At 39.9% G+C, this 20346-nt stretch overlaps 1 protein-coding gene across 1 annotated transcript; it reads left to right on the top strand.

Annotated features, from left to right (window-relative positions):
- Positions 1-16142: 16142 nt before the first annotated feature.
- On the top strand, positions 16143-16773 carry LOC121453029 (NHP2-like protein 1). Its single transcript, XM_041659542.1, has one exon. The coding sequence runs from the start codon at positions 16143-16145 to the stop codon at positions 16527-16529; it is 387 nt and encodes a 128-aa protein (XP_041515476.1). The 3' UTR covers positions 16530-16773.
- Positions 16774-20346: the final 3573 nt, after the last annotated feature.

Raw genomic sequence — 20346 nt, 5'->3', positions numbered from 1 at the left:
CACATTTATGTAAGGATAGTAGTTGTGATAAATGCACCAAATTTGATAATATTACTAAGTTATAAACAAACACATTCCCCAAATATACGGAAAAATATGTGCAGTTACTAACATATAAATAATAAAATATTTACATTAATAAAAGGCACTATTTATTTACTAATCTAGTGCATGATATTTGGTGTGTAGTACAAAGTGTATACGTTTGCTATACAATATGAAATGATTCTATACCTTAATCTTGAAGTGATTACAGGCACACATAAATACACACACTGAAAGGAGAGTAAACTAGAACGCACTGTTTCTGAATGAAGCTTCTTTTGCTTTCTTTCATCCAACTGCTCCTTCCTTCCTCTGATACAAAAAGAAAAAAGAAAGAAAACACAAGAAAATCTGCCACTCTTTTCTTCTGCAAGGCATCAAACCAGAATAGCTCTGGGCAGCGGGTGTCTGATTCTCTCCCTTCTTTCCTCACACTAGGGAAAGATGAGGGCATGTCCTCCCATACCTAGCAGTAATTATATAAGTTTCTTGAAAAGTTCTTTTGAAGGGGTGATGAAGAGTTTGATGACTATATGTTTGGGATATAGAAGGAAATCTTGCTAAATTCACAAAATACTTGTGACCCTGCCCACAGGGGAGCCCCTCCCTGAAGACTGCCAGTGAGTACCTGAACTGCTGTGAGGGGGAAGGAGGCGGGGCCACACAGATAGTGCAGGTTACCTTTCCAGCTTGTCTGAAAATCTCTGCCAGGAACAGCTGTGTAACAACTGGGCTTCAGACCATGTCTCAGTTGTGCAGCTCGGTCTTCTGGGACTCCTAAAAGTGGGAGCAGGAGACGTCTCTGACTCTTCCACTGGCTTTTGGGACCCTACTTCCTCATACTCATTTTGGGACCCTACAAGTTGCCCAGCCTTAATACAAAGGGAGGAGCTTAGTCTTACTGGGACTTGGTATGCCATTCTTTGTTGATATCCCTGTGAGGTCTGCCCCTTTCTGAAGAGAAATGGAGGAGGCATGAATTGGAACAGGGGAAGGGAGTTAGGGTAAGGGACTAGGAGGAGAGAAAAGAAGGAAAACTGCAGTCAGGTAGTAAAATTAATTAATTTTAACTTTTATCTATCTACTTGTATTATTTCTAGAAATGCATTAGCAGAGTTATAGGTGTGAGCCTCCTTTTTCCTCTAAATTTTCTAGTATGCGTTTCTAAAATAAAGATGCTCCCTTAAATAAGCCGTTTGTCAAACCAGAAAGTTAACGTTATTATGTAGCAGATATTTCATTCAGATTTCCATAGATGTCTTACCAATGCTTTCTCCTGCTCAGCGCAACCCAGGATTATTCTTTTGTCTATGTTGGTCTATCATTTTACTCTCCTTTAACATCTGATAGGTCTGGATTACTGTTTTCTATGACCATCATCTACCTGGTTGACATCTCGCCTGTTGTTCACCCTTGTATGAGTTCTGTGTCTTGATAAGAACACACAGGATTTTCCCAAGTTTAGCTTTCTTGGCTGTGTTCTTTTTAACACAGAACTGAGGGCATTTCCTGTCTTCTCTCATCTATATAATGAGTGCTTTGACATTATGTTTCACAAAAATTTTCTTGTGATGGAACTATAACATCTTTCCTCTAGTCCATGTGTTTGAACCTAACCTGCACTTCTCTGTCCTCTAGGAAGGGAGGTTTTTAACTCATCCTCAGTTATACAGTCTATATGAAGGAAAGGATAAGCCTCAGCTAAATATTTTTTTATTCTTATTTTAATACTTGAACTTTATCTTCTACGAATCTGATAAATATGTTAAACCTGGATGCATGTGTGTGCGTGTGTGCCTGTGTGTGGGAGTGTGTGTGCGTGTGGGGGGGGAGTGTGTGTGTGTGTGTGCAAACCTGTGAGAATGGGCTCAGTAAGGTGAGAACAGAGTGTTATATCTGTGGAATCTAGAAGTAAAAGTGATAAAGTGATTGTGGTCTATCCCCAGTGTGAGAACTGGGTATAGAACCAAGTCCTCTGGAATGCAGCAAGCACTCTTAATAATAATAGGTCATCTCTCTAGGCCCAAGTCTTCATAAGAAACATACAGCCCAGCAGTTTGATTCAATAAATACAAATGCTTCTTGCACAAGCCTGAGGACCAGAGTTTAAATCCCCATCACCCACGTAAACGCCAGGTAGACATGGCCATGGTGACTCCTGTGTAATTCCATCACATGAGAAGTGCAGACAAGGGTTTTTCCCTGGGTAAGTACTCTAAATCGATTCGCTAAATCAACAAACTCCAGGTTCAAGTGATAGAACCTCCTTAAAGTATAAGTAACCTAGGGAAACAGCAGTCTTTAATCTATGACCTCTCGATGCACATGCATGTGCAATCACATAAACAAGCACATGGACACACACCACATTTGCATACAGAAACATACGTATATTCTCTGAAGCTCAGAATTCCACCTCTTCCTTTCAAACTGCTGTTCTTCCCCTAAAATAAAAATATAAGGATGGCAATATCCACATAGTTCGTCATCCCAGCAAGGGAATCCATAACAGAGTGTTTCGCTCATTACATCCTTATCATGTCTGCCTTTCACTCCAAGGTTTTATATTTTTCTTATGAATCCAAGTTTTCAGTGGTATTGCACTAACTTATGCCCATTTTCATAGGCCGCTACCCTTGATGGTTCTTGTAGATGCAACACTTCTCACCTTTCCATACTGGGATGTGTTAGGGAAGTGGAGGGATCCTGCTGCGGAACTTCAGGCCACCATCCTAAGCAGATCAGCTTTGTGTATTTACATGTCCTTCTCTGATGCTGATTCTCTGGATGGGTGGTGAACATGCAATCTTTCCAACCATTGCTTGTTTTCAAAGCTTAAGCACAGCAGAGAAGGCACCATGGTGATAACAGCAAAGTCAAAGTTGTAGCTCGCTCTTCCCGGTGCCTTTTGCCAGGTGACTGAGCATCAAGAGCATAGGCCAACGTTCTCTAAATCATTTAATTTAATTATTCATCACTTCATCTCAACTGATTATTCTCCATCCCCATTTGTATCCTAATCATCCATTTTGCAGGCTAGTATGTGGGAAATAGCACTCCCAAACTACAGAGTTACCCAGAATCCTTTCACTCCGTCCTTCCAGGCACACCCTCTCTTTCTTCCTAGAAAGAGCTCTCAGAATTCACAGTGCTACCCTACCTACCAAAACAAATCAGCACACGTTCAGTAGCTGAAAATTATGGAGAAACAGCCAACTCCCTTATTTTTTTTTTTAAAGAAAAGAACAAAACGCTTTCTGAGAATGTTAAAATAACAGCAGCAGTTCCTCTGCTCCAAGTCTGCACCCAGCGCTCCCTGGAAAGATTACTCACTGTCACAGGTTGGTCCATTGCAGGAAAGTCAAACTACTTGTACTTTCTGCTTAGTTTTGTGGCCAACAGAAACAAATGGCCTTACATTCCACTGATGGACACACAGGCACTGTGATCCTGGAGCTCGTTTCTCATTTGGACAGCCCGTAGAGCCTCTGCCATCCTTTCCTCCTGACCTGAAAGCTGGGCTTGCTTCCACCTCAGGGACACCCAATATTCTATCCTTTGGAAAAACTCTTTCTCAGGGATTTTTAATTTGTATTTTTATTCAGCTCTGAAATTCTATTATCCTTTCTTTCTGGCAGCTTTTAATGATATTACGTTCTTAAATGCATTCAAAATCTTTTAGCTAAGGAATCCTGTTAAAATTTGAGGGATGAATAAACATGAGACCTCTGGAAGAAGAAGGATAGATGCCAAACACATACATAAGCATTTTCTACTACTCAAAATTTTAAGGGGTCAATAAACCCAACTCTAGTCTGTAGGCAATGGCTATGAGAAAGCCGGGCAGTGACTACCACAAACTTACTGAACCATGATAACTAAGCACAAATGGATGGACTGATTTAACAAATATTTTACACTTCAAAAATTATTTTTAGTTACTCATAATGAAACTATCCAACATGTAAAAAAGAAAGAATTAAAAATTGAAATAGGCTGAAATAAAATGCAAAACAGATTGGCAAACATACCAACATTGCATGACCAAAGCCTATGGATATATTCCCCTCTATGACAGGTTAAGTTTCACAATTTCCTTTGAGGACCTTGATATGAGTAGATTATTATGGATTACCTTTCCATAATCTATATGATTATAATCCCCTATAGGAGGAAGCAAAGGGCCAACGGAAAAGAGGTGGGTGTCAGATGCAGAATTACTTTTTGCTACTTCCAGCTCTACCAGCTAACGGCATTATTCTCTGCTAGAACTTCAAGAAGGAATTAGTCCTGCTGACACCTAACTTGACTCTCTCAGGACTCATTTTTTAACTCCTGATCTCAAGATAAAAATTTGTGTTTAAGCTACTAAATTGGCAAGAATATATAACACACCTCAAGATACTGATGAATGATCGGATTGCATTGCACAAAGGCCTATATAAAACCAGGTAACAAGTTGAGCATACTTGATAATAAATCTAAAAGTGGAATGCTTTCTTTGTTGTTATCTTTAAATACAAGAGGAAACTATTTCTCGTTATTATACTGAGGGTTTTGGTGTATCCAGCATCCAGAATGGTATCTTATGGCTGTTCAAAGCTCTGTGCATGGATCCACATGAGTGTGAAATCCTCCACAGGCCTCTGAACATAAATTAATTTTGCTTTTTTAATAACACCACAGATGTAATTACATCTTATTGGCTTTATAATATAAAGCCCCAAGATTGTAAAACTAGGGATGTTATTTGAAATATTAGTCTCTGTGCTCAAGATGTTCCCTTCATCAAGGAAAAGCTACCGATTAATTCCCAGAGAGTTTTTATACCTGAAAATTAACCCAATTTGTTTTGCAAATCTATGTTATGCAAATACAAAAATCAATTACTAAATTCGAAAGTGTTTTCTGAAAAGATTAAAAATTGCCTACAGTGGTCAGTTTTTGCTGTTTCTCTCATTGCAAGGACGTGCAACCTGCAGGTATGAGCCTCCCTAGGAGACTGGGTAGTTCACAAATGCCTCACGATAGGATATATTAAAATATTTGTCTGATGTGGGATAATGTCTATTGTCACAGCAAAAGAACAGAGGCCGCTTTTGCAGAGTTCTCAGGAGGATTTCATGGTCAAGTGCGGGGTTCTGTAGACAGACTGAACCCCGCTTGTCACTTCTGCAAGGAAATAAAGTAATAAAAACAACTCATTCATATGATTGTTTGGAGAAGTAAATAAGTTAAAAGTATATAAATATATAATAAAAATAATATAATCCAAATGCAATACAGTATTTATGAGCAGAATAAGCTTTACATTAATAATTGTTCATTAGTTATTGCCGTTAAAATCAGGAAAACAGAGTGACAGCCATAGCGCATGTACAGCTTCCATTCTGCAGATCTTGAAACACTCTTAAGATGTATTTTAGTCTAGGTACCATTTATAAAACCAGTATTTTTCTGCTCTAGTTTATGGATCGTGGATATTCAGTAAGTCCTACAAATTGTGTACATATTAAACTCATGAAATATTATCACCCACCAAAGTTTACCAGAAAGAAGGCAGGAGAAGGCCTAACTTCCCAAAAGAAAAACAACAGACCATGTTCAAAATCAAGGAAGCTTCATTCTGTAACTGACTAGAAGCTCAAAAGCTATAGAGTCAGAAATACTTCTTAGAGGATGTGGAGGGAAGTTTTAAAATGGAAAATATAGTGGACACCTTGGTAAAAGAAACTTATCAGGATGAAGACCAAAAACTATCAATACAGCATCCTGTATCTAGTGCATGCTCAGTGTAAGGGTGAGCTATTGATTGTGCAGCATGGTTAGCAATCAAAGCAAAATGGAAAAAGGGAAGAAGTTAAATGAATGGCCAGCTCTTTAGGTTCCAACATCTTCAAAGGATACAGCCTGATCAAGACGAGCGTCGTGTTCAAGTATAACCAACATTGGTTTATATCATTTCCAGTTAGATTTCAGGCATCAATCAGGTCTTGGAGCCATCCCTGTCCATTCCATCCTCTTTGCTGTTAAGCTGCCCATCATTCGATCTAGAGTTATTTCTGGAACCCCAGACTCTACAGTGTTCTTGCTGTACTTTCATAGCACAAGCTACTCTTGAGAATCCTCGAGCCTAGTATTCTTTCTTTACACCCGTAGGCATTCCTGTCTGAGATCTACTTTTTTTTTTTTGCACTGCAGTCAAGTAGGATAAAACCATCAGAAGTACACTGTGGCCCCCTTCTGTCTCCAAACATAAATTCATTTCTTATTAGTGGTGGTACACCTTTGATATTTACCATGACAAGTAAGTACCTAAGTAGAGTATCATCCCATCTCCTCTAGAGGTAGTTGTCATCATGTAATTTGTTGACTAAGGGAATATAAAGTCTTTTTCACATTTGAGAATTGTCTTTCTAAAATGGAATTGGAGGGCAAAGGAAATAGTAAAGATGCTAGCATCTGATATGATAATCAATTGTAGAATTTCCAGGAAAAAAAATGGATATGGTAGACTGCATCTGTAATCTCAAATGGAATATGAGAAACAAGAACCTTCCAGCCCAGTGACCTGGATTATGAAGTGTAGCAATAAGAACAACGAAGAGATGTTGCCTAAAATGGTCAATGTCCCTCTGTTCTTGCTCTTTCTGGTTGCAGTGTTTGAGGGTGGGTTAGTGAGTCACCCCCAAGAATAATGCAGATAAGGATGCTGTACCAGAAAAAGAAGGAAGAGCATAGCATGTATAGCATGTTGAATGAGGTTTCTGTCCAGCCAAGTCCTGCAGTCATTAAGTCCCAAAGAAATGCACAGAGGTCTACATTAATCATAAACTGATTGGCCTATTAGCTCAGGCTTCTTATTAACTCTTATAATTTATATTAGCCCATAATTCTTGTCTGTGTTAGCCACATGACTTGGTACCGTTTTCGGCAAGACAGTCACATCTTGCTTGCTCTGTCTCTGGCTTCCTCTGTGTTTGGGTGACAACTACAGACAGACCTTTCGTTTTCCCAGAATACTCATGTTCTCAGCACCCCACTTATACTTCCTGCCTGGCTACTGGCTAACCAGTGTTTTATTAAAATACAAATAACAGGGTACAGACCATTCTCCAACAGCAATAGGCAAGCCTTTAACTCCTACACGATCCATCCATAGAGTCCCCTTACTACAGGGAATGTACTGCTATCTCACTTGCAAGTCTTTTCTGGTTGCATAGCTTGCTCACTACTTCTCTGTCAATGTTATGCCTAAGTCATGAGACCCCCAAAAAGACCACCTTGGAGCCGACTTTCTGATGCAATCACAAAGTTTCTTTATTGCTTACAAACTCCAGAACAGGGACCACACCCAAAACACGGGTATAGAGGGTGAGGGAGGAAGATCCCCCCACCCCCAGCTCACAGTGTGAGGGTTTTTTTTTTTTAAGAAAAAACTGCAATCAGCTAGTTACATGTTTTGGCATTACCAGATTGGGGTAAGGGATATGCTTATGCTGCAGTTGGCTCTAAGTTAAGACAAGCTTTCTGTAACTTTCGACAAAACATCTGGTAGCTGTAAAAACTTGTTTGTCTAGCTTCTGATTGACTATCCTCAGGTCTCTGGACAGCCAGGTAGTTTTTGGGTCATTTTTGGCTTTTCTCAAAATTTCCAGGTACGTGGGGAGGGGTGCTGGGGTGGGATGTCTGCTAGGTTAGATTCTTACAAAATGAGGCCTGGGTTTAAAATGGCCTTAGTCTTACTCTTCATCCATAGTTAGAAGCAGGCTGCTAAAATATTTTACAAAGGGCACGGACTAAATGGTTTTGTTGTGGGCATCAAGAGAGTAGAGATCATAGACTTTGAAGTCAGTAATATTTAGCAGAGTATGGCAAAACATGTTGAAAATGTTTATTTTCAATTTCTCAGAGGACAAGCTTCATGCCAATCAAGCCTGCATCTATATAAAAAGAGTATGAAAGGTCATATAATTGATTAATGTATGAGTTTGAATACAAAGTTATAGACAGAAATTGAACTTAAAAAATAATCAGCTGGTTGAGAAGCAGAGGTAGAGAAGACAAGAGCCCTGCGTAGGCAGAGGCTCCTCTACCCAGTCTGTTGTCTGAGAGTCCCATAGCTTGGGTTTTCACTGTGCTGCCAACTAATTTTGAATCCAAGATGGTAAGAAACAATGATTATTTTTAGCCAGGTTTTGGTGGCTTAGTTACAAAAATCAGATTGTCTTATTTGAAAATTTTATATTTACTGTGTTTATTTTTCCCCATGTGCTTCCATTAAAATTAAGTCAAGCTGACTTTGTAAAGACTGTTTAATGCATGAGTAAATAGATTTGTGTAGATTAAATGTGGCTTTGAGTAGTCATCAGAGATGCATCAGGAGCCAAGTTTAAATACTTTTGAAGAAACCACATTTAGTTAAAGCATACAGGGATTTTGCTGATGTTTTAAAACCATTAATACTAAAACAAATCCCCATTCCCTAAAACTTACCATTAAGAAATTTACATTTCAAATCATAGAACAATTAAAAATAGAACACCATTGTTCTTGATGTGGCAAAAAGATATTCACCTGTCCTTCAGGCCCTTAAGAAAGAAATTACTGAAGTGTACCTGAGACACTGATTCTTTCCTATGGATCTCAGAGTGGGGGAAGCACCTCTATGATACAGTGACAAGTTCACCACTTGACCACCCCCACTCTGGAAGACTTTCAAGCCTTTAATACCATTGTTCTAGATGGTTTAAGAATATTTAGCTCCATCTCTCTCACCGTGGGTGATGTTAGATTTTTCATTTTCAAGAATTGTGTTATTCTTTTTCTACACATTGCTATCAAGTTATGCCACCACCATTGGTTGAATATGCTTTCTTTTTTTCCATTTTATGTTTTTACTTCTTTGTCAAAAATCAGGTATTCATGAGTTTGTAGATTAATATCTGTATATTTGATTTGGTTGCATTGGTCCTTTTGTCGGTTTTTATGCCAATACCAGGCTGTTTTCAGTACTGTAGCTCTGTAGTAGAGTTTGAAGTCAGGGATTGTGATGCCTCAAGAAGTTCCCATATTGTATAGGATTGTTTTGGATATCCTGGGTATTTTGCTTTTCCATATGAAGTTGAGTGTTGTTCTTTCGAGGTCTGTGAAGAATTTTGATGGAATTTTGGTGAGCATTGCATTGAACATGTAGATTTCTTTCGGTAAGATTGTCATTTTAACTATGTAAATTCTACCTACCAAAGAGCATGGGAAATCTTTCCATTTTCTGGTGTCTTCTTCAGTTTCTTTCTTCAAAGATTTAAAGTGCTAGTCATACAGGTCTTCCACTTGTTTGGTTAGAGTTACTCCAAGATATTTTATGCTATTTGTAGCTATTGTGAAAGGTGATGTTTCTCTGATTTCTCTCTTAGCCCAATTATCATCTGTGTAAAGAAGGGCTACTGACTTTTTTGAGTTAATCTTGTATCCTACTACATTATTGAAATATATCCACATCTATCATCATGCACAAAACTCAAGTCCAAATGGATCAAAGACCTCAACATAAAGCCAACCATCCTGAACCTCATAAAAAGAAAGTGGGACGTACACTTGAATGCTTTGGCACAGGAGACCACTTCCTAAATATAACTCCAGTAGCAAGGGCACTGAGACAAACAATTAATAAATGGGACCTCCTGAAACTGAAAAGCTTCTGTAAAGCAAAGTACATGGTCAACTAGACAAAACGGCAGCCTACAGAATGGTAAAAGAACTTCACCAACCCACATCAGACAAAGGGCTGATCTCCAAAATATATATATAAAAAAATGGTCATCAAAAGAACAAATAATCCAATAAAAAATGAGGTACAGATCTAAACAGAAAACTCTCAACAGAGGAATCTAAAATGGCTGAAAGACACTTAAGGAAATGCTCAACATCCTTAGCCATCAGAGAAATATAAATCAAAACAGGTCTGAGATGCCACCTTACACCTGTAAGAATGGCCAAGATCAAAGACACTGAAGACAACTTATGCTAGAGAGGTTGTGGGATAAAGGGAACACTTCTGCATTGCTGGTGGGAGTGAAAACTGGTATGACCCCTTTGGATATCAGCATGAATATCAGATTTCTCAGAAAATTAAGAAACAACCTTCCTGAAGACCAAGCAATACCACTTTTGGGTATATACCCAAAGAATGATCAATTGTACCACAGGGACATGTGCTCAACTCTGTTCATAGCAGCACTGGTTGTAATAGATAGAACCTGGAAACAACCTAAATGCTCCTCGACCAAAGTATGGATAAGGAAAATGTGGTACATTTACACAATGGAGTGCTATACAGCAGAAAAAAAATAACGACATCTTGAAATTTGAAGGTAAATGGATGAATCTAGAAAACATCATATTGAGTGAGGCAACCAAGACTCAGAAAGACAAGTATCACATGTACTCACTCATAAGTGGGTTTTGAACATAAAGCAAAGGAAAACCAGCCCACAATTCACAATCCCAGAGAACCTAAACAACAATGAGGACCCTAAGAGAGACATACATGGATCTAATCTACATGGGAAGTACAAAAAGACAAGATCTCCTGAGTATATTGGGAGCATGGGGACCAAAGGATAGGGTAGAAGAGGAGGGGGAGAGGAAGGGAGCAGAGAAAAAAATGTACAGCTCAATAAAATCAATATTTCAAAAAGTAGTGTCATTTCATCTAATGTGTAGGCATACAGTTGAATTTGTCCCTCAATACCTTTTATGTGTTGAGGGTAATGTTATTCATTTTTTTCCTGGTATTGATGTTGTATCATATCTTTCACTTTTAAAAATCTTTCAACCTCTCCAGACAATGGCACAGGGTTTTGATCCTACTTAATGTTCTGGCTTTGTGGGAGCCTAGCCAGTTTGGATGTTCACCTTCCTAGATATGGACGGAGAGGGCAGGACCTTGGACTTTCCACAGGGCAGGGAACCCTGACTGCTCTTTGGACTGGAGAGGGAGGGAGAGAGGAGTGGGGAGAGGGGGAGAAGGGTGGGAGGAGGGGGCGGGAAATGGGAGGCTGGGAGGAGGCGGAAACTTTTTTTTCCTTTTTTTCAATAAAAAATAATAAAATAAAATAAAAAATGAAAAAATAAAATAAACCAAAAATTAAAAATAAAAAATACAGTTTAAAATAAAGACACTTAAATATGGAAAATAAAATAAATAAATAAATAAATAAATAATCTTTCAACCATCTTGATAATCAAATTTATTAATTTTATTGACTTTTTCAAAATCTGACCTTTTAATTCTTTTTTATTAGTTTTTTAACAACTTCATACAACGAGTTTTGATCATATTAACTGTAGGGGAAAGGTGACAACTAAAGCCGGAAACCAACCAATCACTGAGCTCTGAAGAGTGCCAAAGAAGCACACTTTGCTGTCGAATCAGAGCCAGTGAGAGAAATGTGCCTAAATCCTAAGATTAGCATGAAAAGGCTAAAAAGGACCAGTGGAAGAAATACAGTCTGGCCATGAAATCAGAGCCATCTCTGCCCCTGGCCAACTAAAGTAACCAATCGTGCTTCTCCCTGGGAAATCTATGCCCCTAAGAAGCCCTATATAAGCCTCTCCACTTGTTCGCTGAGGGGTTGCCGTTTTTCCCTCCCTGGCAGAGGCAGCCACTCTTCTGGACTTCTCTTTCCCAAATAAATCTTTCTCAAAAGAGTCATTCGCTGGCACAGAATAGAAGAACCTGGCTGGGATGTCCTTTAGGGGACTGAGCTGAAAAACCTTGCTAAGATGCTCCCTTAGAGGGGGCGCTAAACAAGGCAGAGCAGAAAAAGTAACAAGTTTTCATCCGAGCCAGAGGATATTGCTACATCCCCCTTTAGCAGAGTGTTAGCAAAAGAAGTAACATCTCGGGCTGGGGAAGAAGAAGCAGATAGGGCTAGGACCGTCCCTTAAGGAAACAAAGCAGAGCTCAGCTGCTGTGGCTCTCCAGGAGAAGAGCAGGATTCTATATCCTGCTTGGAAATCCCTCACCACATCCAGCTTCAAGTAGCCCGGTTTCCCACACCTTTCCTCCAGGGCTGAGCGGTCCCATTGCAGCTCCAGCCTCCAGAGCTGTCCTGTTGCGGCTCCACCCCTGCAGAGCTGTTCTATTGTGGCTCTATCTCTCCAGAGCTGTCCTGTTGCGGCTCCACCCCTCCAGAGCTGTTCTATTGCGGCTCTATTTCTCCAGAGCTGTCCTGTTGCAGTTCTAAGTATAGCAGGCTTCCCCATAAGTCAGGATATCTTTGAAGCTGCACAGTTGTAACACATTCCCCTACATTAACCCCTCCATAACTCTTGCCAGATGCAACTTATTCTCTATCCACCCAATTTTGTGTCAGTGTGTGCTGCTCAAATATTCGTGGCTATGTAGTCTTCCATTGGTGTATGGGCAACCTCCCAGGACTATACATTTAAATGCTCTCCTTTCTAGCAGCTAACAACTGCCAATAATCTCAGGCTAGGGGTGCAATTGTGTGCTCCGCTGCCCTCTCCAACCTGGGATGTTGTCTGGCTTGTGCTTGCATAGGTCTTGCATGTGCTGTCTGATCTCTGGGAGCACATGTGCAGCTGCCCTGCTGTGTCATGAAGATATTTCCTTGGAGTCATCCACTGCCTCTGACTCCTAAGGCTGTGACCCAGCTTCCACAATGGTCCTCAAGCTGTGGGTGTTGCGGGGTGTACAATGTACATTCCCTTTAATGCAAGTCATTCTACCGTCTCAGATTTTACATGACTTCCCCTATATTTTAGTGCAAATTTACTTCCAGGTCTTTCTTCATTCTTTCTCTATGCTAACACTTGCTTTGTTTTTCATTCATCTTCTTCCCTTTAGTCCTTTATGGTTTCTTAACATGGAATCCACACTAGTGTCCCAAGCTCTGTCTCTTTTATTACCAGATTTTATGTATTAAGTTTCCCTCTAAGCACTAATTTAACTACATAAAGGGTTTTTTTTGTTTTTAAATATCATAATTTTGTTTTCACTTTGTTCAAAAGTTTTTGTTATTTCTCTTGAGACTTCTTTGACTATAGACTAATTAGAAATTTTGCTCATTTATTGATCTAACCTCAAATTCACAGGTCTCACTGACAGCTTCATTCTACAATAAGCTTTCCATTTTCATTGCTTTCTTTTGGTCTAAACTATTAATTGAGTTTTTCTTTATATCTGTTATATTTTGTTGAGATTTTCTTTCTTTTTACTTGTGTCAAGCCAGTTCACAAATGTTATGTGCAACATTCTGACACTAGATCTTTTAATATCTTGTTAGATAAAGATAAAGATCTTGTTAGATGTTGTGAGAGCTTACACCAGAAATAATCATACAGAAATTGTATTAATTAAATCACTGCCTGGCCCATTAGCTCTTACCTCTTATTGGTTAATTCTCACAACTTAACCCATTTCTATTAAATCTGTGTATCACCACATGATTATGGCTTACCGGCAAGATTCTAACCTATGTCTCTCTCAGGCAGGAGATTCATGGTGTCTGCCACACTGCCCTTCTTCCCAGCATTCAGTTCAGTCTGCTCCACCTATCTAAGTGCTGCCCTATCAAAAGGTCAAGGCAGTTTCTTTATTCAAGCAATAAAAGCAACACATAGACAGAAGAACCTCCTAAACCAATGAATTATCCCAAAATTTGTGATAGTAATGGCACTAACTGTTTTTTGGGTTTTTTTGTTATTGTTGTTGTTTTATTTTTTCATGTGAGCAGACTTACCCCTGATTATTTATATTCTGAGTAACTTTGCTTTCTATCATAAAAATTTTGAATATTTTGTGTGGTGCTTTGTGTCTTACCTTATTAAATATTGGAAAATATTTTTTACTTTGGTATGCAGTTACCTAGATTATGCTCAAGTTCTTGAAAACTGGGTGATTTCAGGATCAATCCAATTTTAAAGTCATTGTGTTAGTGTTAATTATTACCAGTTGTCTGTCTGGAGCCAGAGGTTCTGCTCGGTCATTAGGTCGGTTCCATTCTCAGCGTCTTTGCCCTACATATTGAGTTTATTTTCACACACATACAGCCCAGAAGAAAGGTCAGGAGTGGTTAAGCGAATTCATGGAGGTGCCTCTTACTCTGTGATCTCTGGCGTTTCCCAGTACCTTCAGCTCCTCTTTGTTCAGTCTTTCTGGTCTGCCACACACATTTACTGTTGTGCCTGAATCTGAGGCCAAGTACAACAGGAGAGTGAAAGAAGAAAACCTGAAAATTCGTGTCCACCTCTTTGGGCTCACAACCTAGTCAATCCTAGAAAAAGTCTCCTTTTCAGTTACCGTCAATCCCTTGAGCTTCATTTTCAGCAGATGATTCTAGAACGTGTTTGTGGTTTCCTCTGCTCACTTTTTCAGATAGCAAACACAGAGTACTTCAGCAATAACATGTAATGAAAGGGACTACTCACAGAACAACCCTTCCTATAAAGAGCACCCAATAAGCTGTGAAAGACAAGATAAATATGCAGAAGGTCAAGTCGGAGGGCTCGGATCCTGGAAGTTGATGCTTTTAAAGCAAGTGGAGTTGAAATCCAGGGAAGCAAAGGATGGAAGTGAGCAATGCATTAAAAGTTAAGATATGGGAAAGGATGCTTGGCAATGTAAAGCATTGGATCTTGGGTGAAGAGGTATGAGAGACCGCAGGCCCCAAAAGAAATAAGTCCCTGGGAAATGAATAAAGTATTTTCAGTACATGAAATTTTAATAAGAAGAAGTTTCACAATTCACTGAATATCAAAAGTTTTATAGTTAGAACACTAATCTGGGAATACATGTACAACTATTGCATCAGCCTTCGTGGTGCAAATTTTCACATAGTTAGAAGATCTCAAACTTGGAAACAAGATAGCTGGCCCTACACCAATCTGGTTATACAATTCTGTGCTTGGTATCTGTAGTACCTTTCTATAATCTATCGTTCTCACATTCTTCCTTCGAAAATCTGCATTGCATTTCCTTTTTTATCTCACCTTGGAGCTAAGAATTACTAATAATTAAAAATAAAACCCCCAGAGGGATATATGTCATGATGCTATTCCTCCCAAGACTACTGCATTTCAATAAACTTTTCTGATATCTTCAATCATCAGTACTCAGAAAAGTAAGTGTGTGTTAGCAGAAATGAGAAGTCAAGGGTGAAGACCCAGGTTAGCTGCAGAAGCCTTGCACGATCTCCTAGTTCATTCCTCCACTCATGTGGAAATAGAACAAAGGAGACACATTAGGAAAATATCAAGCTACACACACGGTGTCTAAACGTTTCTTCAGCCAGTGAGATAGTTCAGGGGGTTAAATGAAGCGAATGCCATGCCACCAGCCAGCCAACCTGATTGCAATCCCTGCAGTCCATGTAATTCAAAGAGGAAACTGGCATGTCCAAGTTGCCCTCTGATGCCCACACATGGGCTGTAGCATGCACATGTTCCCACACATGAACCTATCCATGCACATATGCACACACAGCCCCCACATACTCAACACTGAAAGTATAAATGCAATATCCTTCCTAGAAATTATTATTTAAGCTATTTTGCTCTGCTTGGAAGCAAAGGAAATGGTGAAACAATTTCCATATCATTTTATTACTTCATTAACTGTAAACACAAGGTTTGAATTGTGAACTCAAGGTGAATATTCTGAAAAAAATAAAATATGTAAGAATGTATCTAAATGTTTTTAACTATATTTATCATAACAATATTAACATAATCAACTATTTTTATGTGACTGTATTATTTAATTTTCATATAGAGCAATTGAAAAATAAATTTAATTAGGCATATTTACTTTAAATAATTATAGTTCCTTGTAAAACGAAAGTGAAATTTTGTGTATATGCCACAATACAATGTGTTTATCTAAATCCCATTCTCTTACTTCTTTATATCTAATATTATAAATGAATACATATGAACATACAGACATAAATGTATATATGTTACTTGCTATAAAATGTAAGGGTCAGTTCCGCTCGTCTTTCCGTGCGGCGCTTTCGGTCTGTCGGAGCTTGGCTGTTCTCGACCCGCGACGAGGCCGGCTCACCGCAGCCATGGCAGAGGCTGATGTGAACCCGAAGGCCTATCCCCTCGCAGATGCCCACCTCACCAAGAAGCTGCTGGAGCTTGTTCAGCAGTGGTGCAACTACAAGCAGCTTCAGAAAGGAGCCAATGAAGCCACCAAAACCCTCAACAGAGGCATCTCTGAGTTCATCGTGATGGCAGCAGACGCTGAGCCCTTGGAGATCATCCTGCACCTCCCACTGCTGTGTGAAGACAAGAATGTCCCCTATGTATTTGTGCGCTCCGAGCAGGCTCTAGGACGGGCCTGTGGGGTCTCCAGACCTGTCATCGCCTGTTCTGTTACCATCAAAGAAGGCTCTCAGCTGGAGCAGCAGATCCAGTCCATCCAGCAGTCTATTGAAAGGCTCCTGGTGTAGGCCTGTGGCTCTGTCCTTCCTGTCTGCTCCCACCCTACTCTGTATCATACCGTCTGTTAGCATGTAGTGTTTTCAGCCAGTTTCTATTATAAATATTGTACTACATCTGGTTTTTGTATTTTATAGTCTTACAGGGTTGTTCTGTCCCATCTCTCCACCCTCTCCTACCATTTTTAATCTGTTTCACTTACACTAAGCAAAATGGTATCTAAAGCAGGTGAGAGGCAGAAAGGCACAGTTTAACAGTGGGAAGAACCAGGAAACACCTAAGCCAAGGATAGTGTCTGCTTCCATCTGCAAACTCACTCCTCTGTGCAGGACAAGATGACAGTAACACTCGCCCCTTGCACCTTTGCATACATCTCCATATATGCTACCATGACTGAAGAGCTTTCAGCAGCCCCTCCCACCCACCGTCATTTGAAGAGAAAGTCTGATAATGTTAAACTTACGTCCAAGTGCCATTTATTAATGTTGTGTTTTTGATATGTGTAACCTTCTATTCTCACCCCATTCCCTACTGAGGGTATCAAGGCAGTAACAATTCAAAGGGATGGTCTGCAGACTCCTAGGCGGCCTGAGTTTGACTGCCTGGATCTTGAAGAGTGACAAGGACAGAATAGTTGGAATAAAGAATACCGGAGCTGGAACTCAGAGCAGAGACAGTGCTGTAAGGGACATTCTGCCCTTCGTTGAATGGGGATTTCTTGTGGGACTGTTTGACACCCACTTTGAGAGCCTTATCCCTTTCCTCCCTCAACATGGGTCAAATGTATTCTCTGTCACATGAAGAGCGAAAATGTTGTTCATCCTTGAGCATCTTAATAAATATGTTCATATTACATTTAAAAAAATAAAATGTAAGGGTTTATACTAATACATCGTAGTGCTATCATTAAAATTAAAATTTATTTTTCATCGTTATAGTTTATGATAGTAATAAAGACATAAAACGTCACCAAGCTAGACCACGTGGAGAAAACTCAGGCTTTGGGTGGATACTGGGCTTTATTGGGTCAAAGCAACGTCAAGTATTCCCTTACAAGCACTACTCGCCTGCTCTCCACATTTTAGTCATGGAATCATCCACGTCAGCACTTTTACAGCTCTGCCCATCCTCACCATGATAACATAAATCACTAGTGAGGCAAAACCGTGGCCGACTCTGGGTGAGGCGTCACTGGACCTTCGCACACTGGAGACTGCCAATGGCAAGTATTGAGCCCAACGAAGGAGGAGGAGGTACTCCTTTGACATGTAAAAACAAGAGAGAAAGTGAGAGGTGCATTTTCCTGGCAATTACAGTATTGTTGGGACATTTTCATCCTATTGCTCAGCAAAATGAATCTTTTGGGTTATCAAAGTCCTCTTCCTCTTGGGCTCTCCACCGCCCACCCGCTGTAACTCAGGCTCGCTTACAAACTCCCTTCACTCCCAGTGCTTGTGAAAGAATCTTCACCCGTGTGCACCTTACATATTAGAGCAGCTCCTGAAACAGAATTTATACCTTTTGTAATGTGGTCCTAGCTGTGCTTCCATGTTGGTTATGTGTCTAGGAGCTGCCCAACAGCATTGGGGAGCACATGTGTTCAAGGGTATCTCTCTCACTTCTCCGGTTACTAGAATTCACTGTACTACCAACCCCACCCCACTTGCATAGATATGAAATACACAGCAGGCTATAGAAAGTATCAGATGTCAAATCAAAGTTAGAAAATATACTACACTCTTCAGTACTTTTTCGAATCTGTGATTTAGGAGACACGCAGTAAGCAGAAAGCCCAAACAGATAGCTTCCTGTCTACTCTAAAGGATAATTGCAAAGAGGAAATGTATTTGAAGCCATGTGGACATGGTTTAAATTTTCCATGTTCTTGAACGTATTCTGAACTTGAAGTCTCAGAGGAACGGAGTTTTATTCTGGGGGAGGGGAGGGAGAAAGAGAGGGAAAGGGAGAGAGAGAGAGAATAAGGGCAATGAAATGGCCTTCACAGAAGAAACTATACAACATAGCCCACATTTTATTTGTCCCTCTTCAGTACATTTTCATAATTGAAGAAACAAGACAAACATTGGAAATGCACAAAAGCTCTGAGTTTATTAGATTTTTTTGAAACTTATTTCTGCGGCTGCCAAGGTCCTCTGCTTGGATTACAGCCCCAAAGCGACACGCTCCTTGACAATTTACTGCATATGGCCACTGTATTCGTAGGCTTATTCTGAGATGGGAAGTTTGGAGGAATCGTATCCCATGCCAGAGTGTGCACACACACATTTGGCATAAAATAATTGTAATTAAACTTCAGCCATCCTCTCTTACAGAGAACATTATATTAGAGTTAAAATTGGCTTCTATTATGTTTAATCTATCAGAGGCACAGGGAAAGATCATTCAGACTGCAGAGAAGAGTGAATTCTGTGTGGAAATGTTCCTTTTATTTTTAAGTGTGGGTGAACTCAAAGTTGGCTTGAGGGTAATGCAGAGAGCACCTTCCTGCCAGGCTAAGAATGCAGTCTGCAATGATGCTCATGCCCCGAGTCGGTGGATTACCTAAAATAATCCTCCAGGGTGCCCAGCTTTCCCTGTAGAAGATCGTGCAGAAAACCAAGAAGCTATGACCCGGGGGACTGTACTTAAGCTCCGTCTACCTTTCTCTGTGTTCTGCACTCAGTCCCAATAGGCTATCTCCTCCCCACATACTGACTATGTTCCTCCCTTCCTTCAAGTTTTTCCATAAGTAGAGCCATTTCTGGGGGAAGAGAAAAGAAAGTAGCCCTCTGTCTGCCCTGGGGAAAGGAGGACCCCTGTCGGCAGCAGCAATCAAGCATAGGATGATTTTCACTCTTCCATATCTACATGGGACATCTGCTTCCCTCTCCAAAGTAAACTTTCCAAGTGTGCTGTGCGGCTTCTATTCTTCAAGGACCGTGATGCCTGTTCTATCATGCTAAATCATTATACATCAATTATACTAACTAGCCTAGGGCACGAGGAAGAATCAATACAGTCCCTAGGATCAATAATAAAACAGTATGCTTTATTTTCATGCATACACACACATACTGCCTATCCCTTACAGAAAAAATTAAAGTATCTTATATTTTTACCTAAGGTAGCCCCAGATTTTCTCCCACATAGACCTAAACAATCCTGATTTTTCAGTTATTATTAACTTTTGTTCTTTGAGTCAAAAGATAATTTTAAGATATTAAAAAAGTATTGAGCAAAATGATCATGAATAGGATTTTTCCCCTCCGAGGAATACACTGTAATTAATGTAGGAGCATCACTTAGAAGATCCTAAGTGTAAAAGGAGCTAAGCAAGAGAAGCAGCAGGAAGCAGTGATAACAAGGCAGAGCATTGCTCCCCAGACTGGCCGGGTGGGTGCAGTGGCACAGGAGAAGAAAATGTCGTGGTTGAGTCTTGAAGGACCAGTGGAGAACATAAAGTTGGGAGACCTCGGGCTCTTTACCGGGAAAAACTGTACAATACTTAGCCACTGTATATTTTGTCTAAATCCCCCAGTCCATTTTAATTGATTCTGTCTCTGCTTCTCCAATTTCTACTACAGTGGTCAAAAAATAATAATGAAGAAAAGTAAAATAATTGATTGGAAAGCACGCTAAAGGTAATACAGCAGGAAAGGAGGAACACCGAAGCTGGAACTTGTTAGGTTTCTGTTGAGTGCATCATAAAACTGGGAGCAAAAAGAACTTTTCCAATTTCTTTTTTTCTTTTTTTATTGATTTTTATTGAGCTCTGCATTTTCTCTGCTCCCCTCCCTGGCTCTCCCCTCCCCTTCAACCCTCTCCCAA

The sequence above is a fragment of the Microtus oregoni genome, unplaced genomic scaffold (assembly GCF_018167655.1).
Source record: "Microtus oregoni isolate MIOR12 unplaced genomic scaffold, Mior012 000010F_ref0000083, whole genome shotgun sequence".
Taxonomy (NCBI): Eukaryota; Metazoa; Chordata; class Mammalia; order Rodentia; family Cricetidae; genus Microtus; species Microtus oregoni.
Note: the sequence above shows the minus strand (reverse complement) of the source record. Positions and strands in the feature narration are given on the sequence as shown.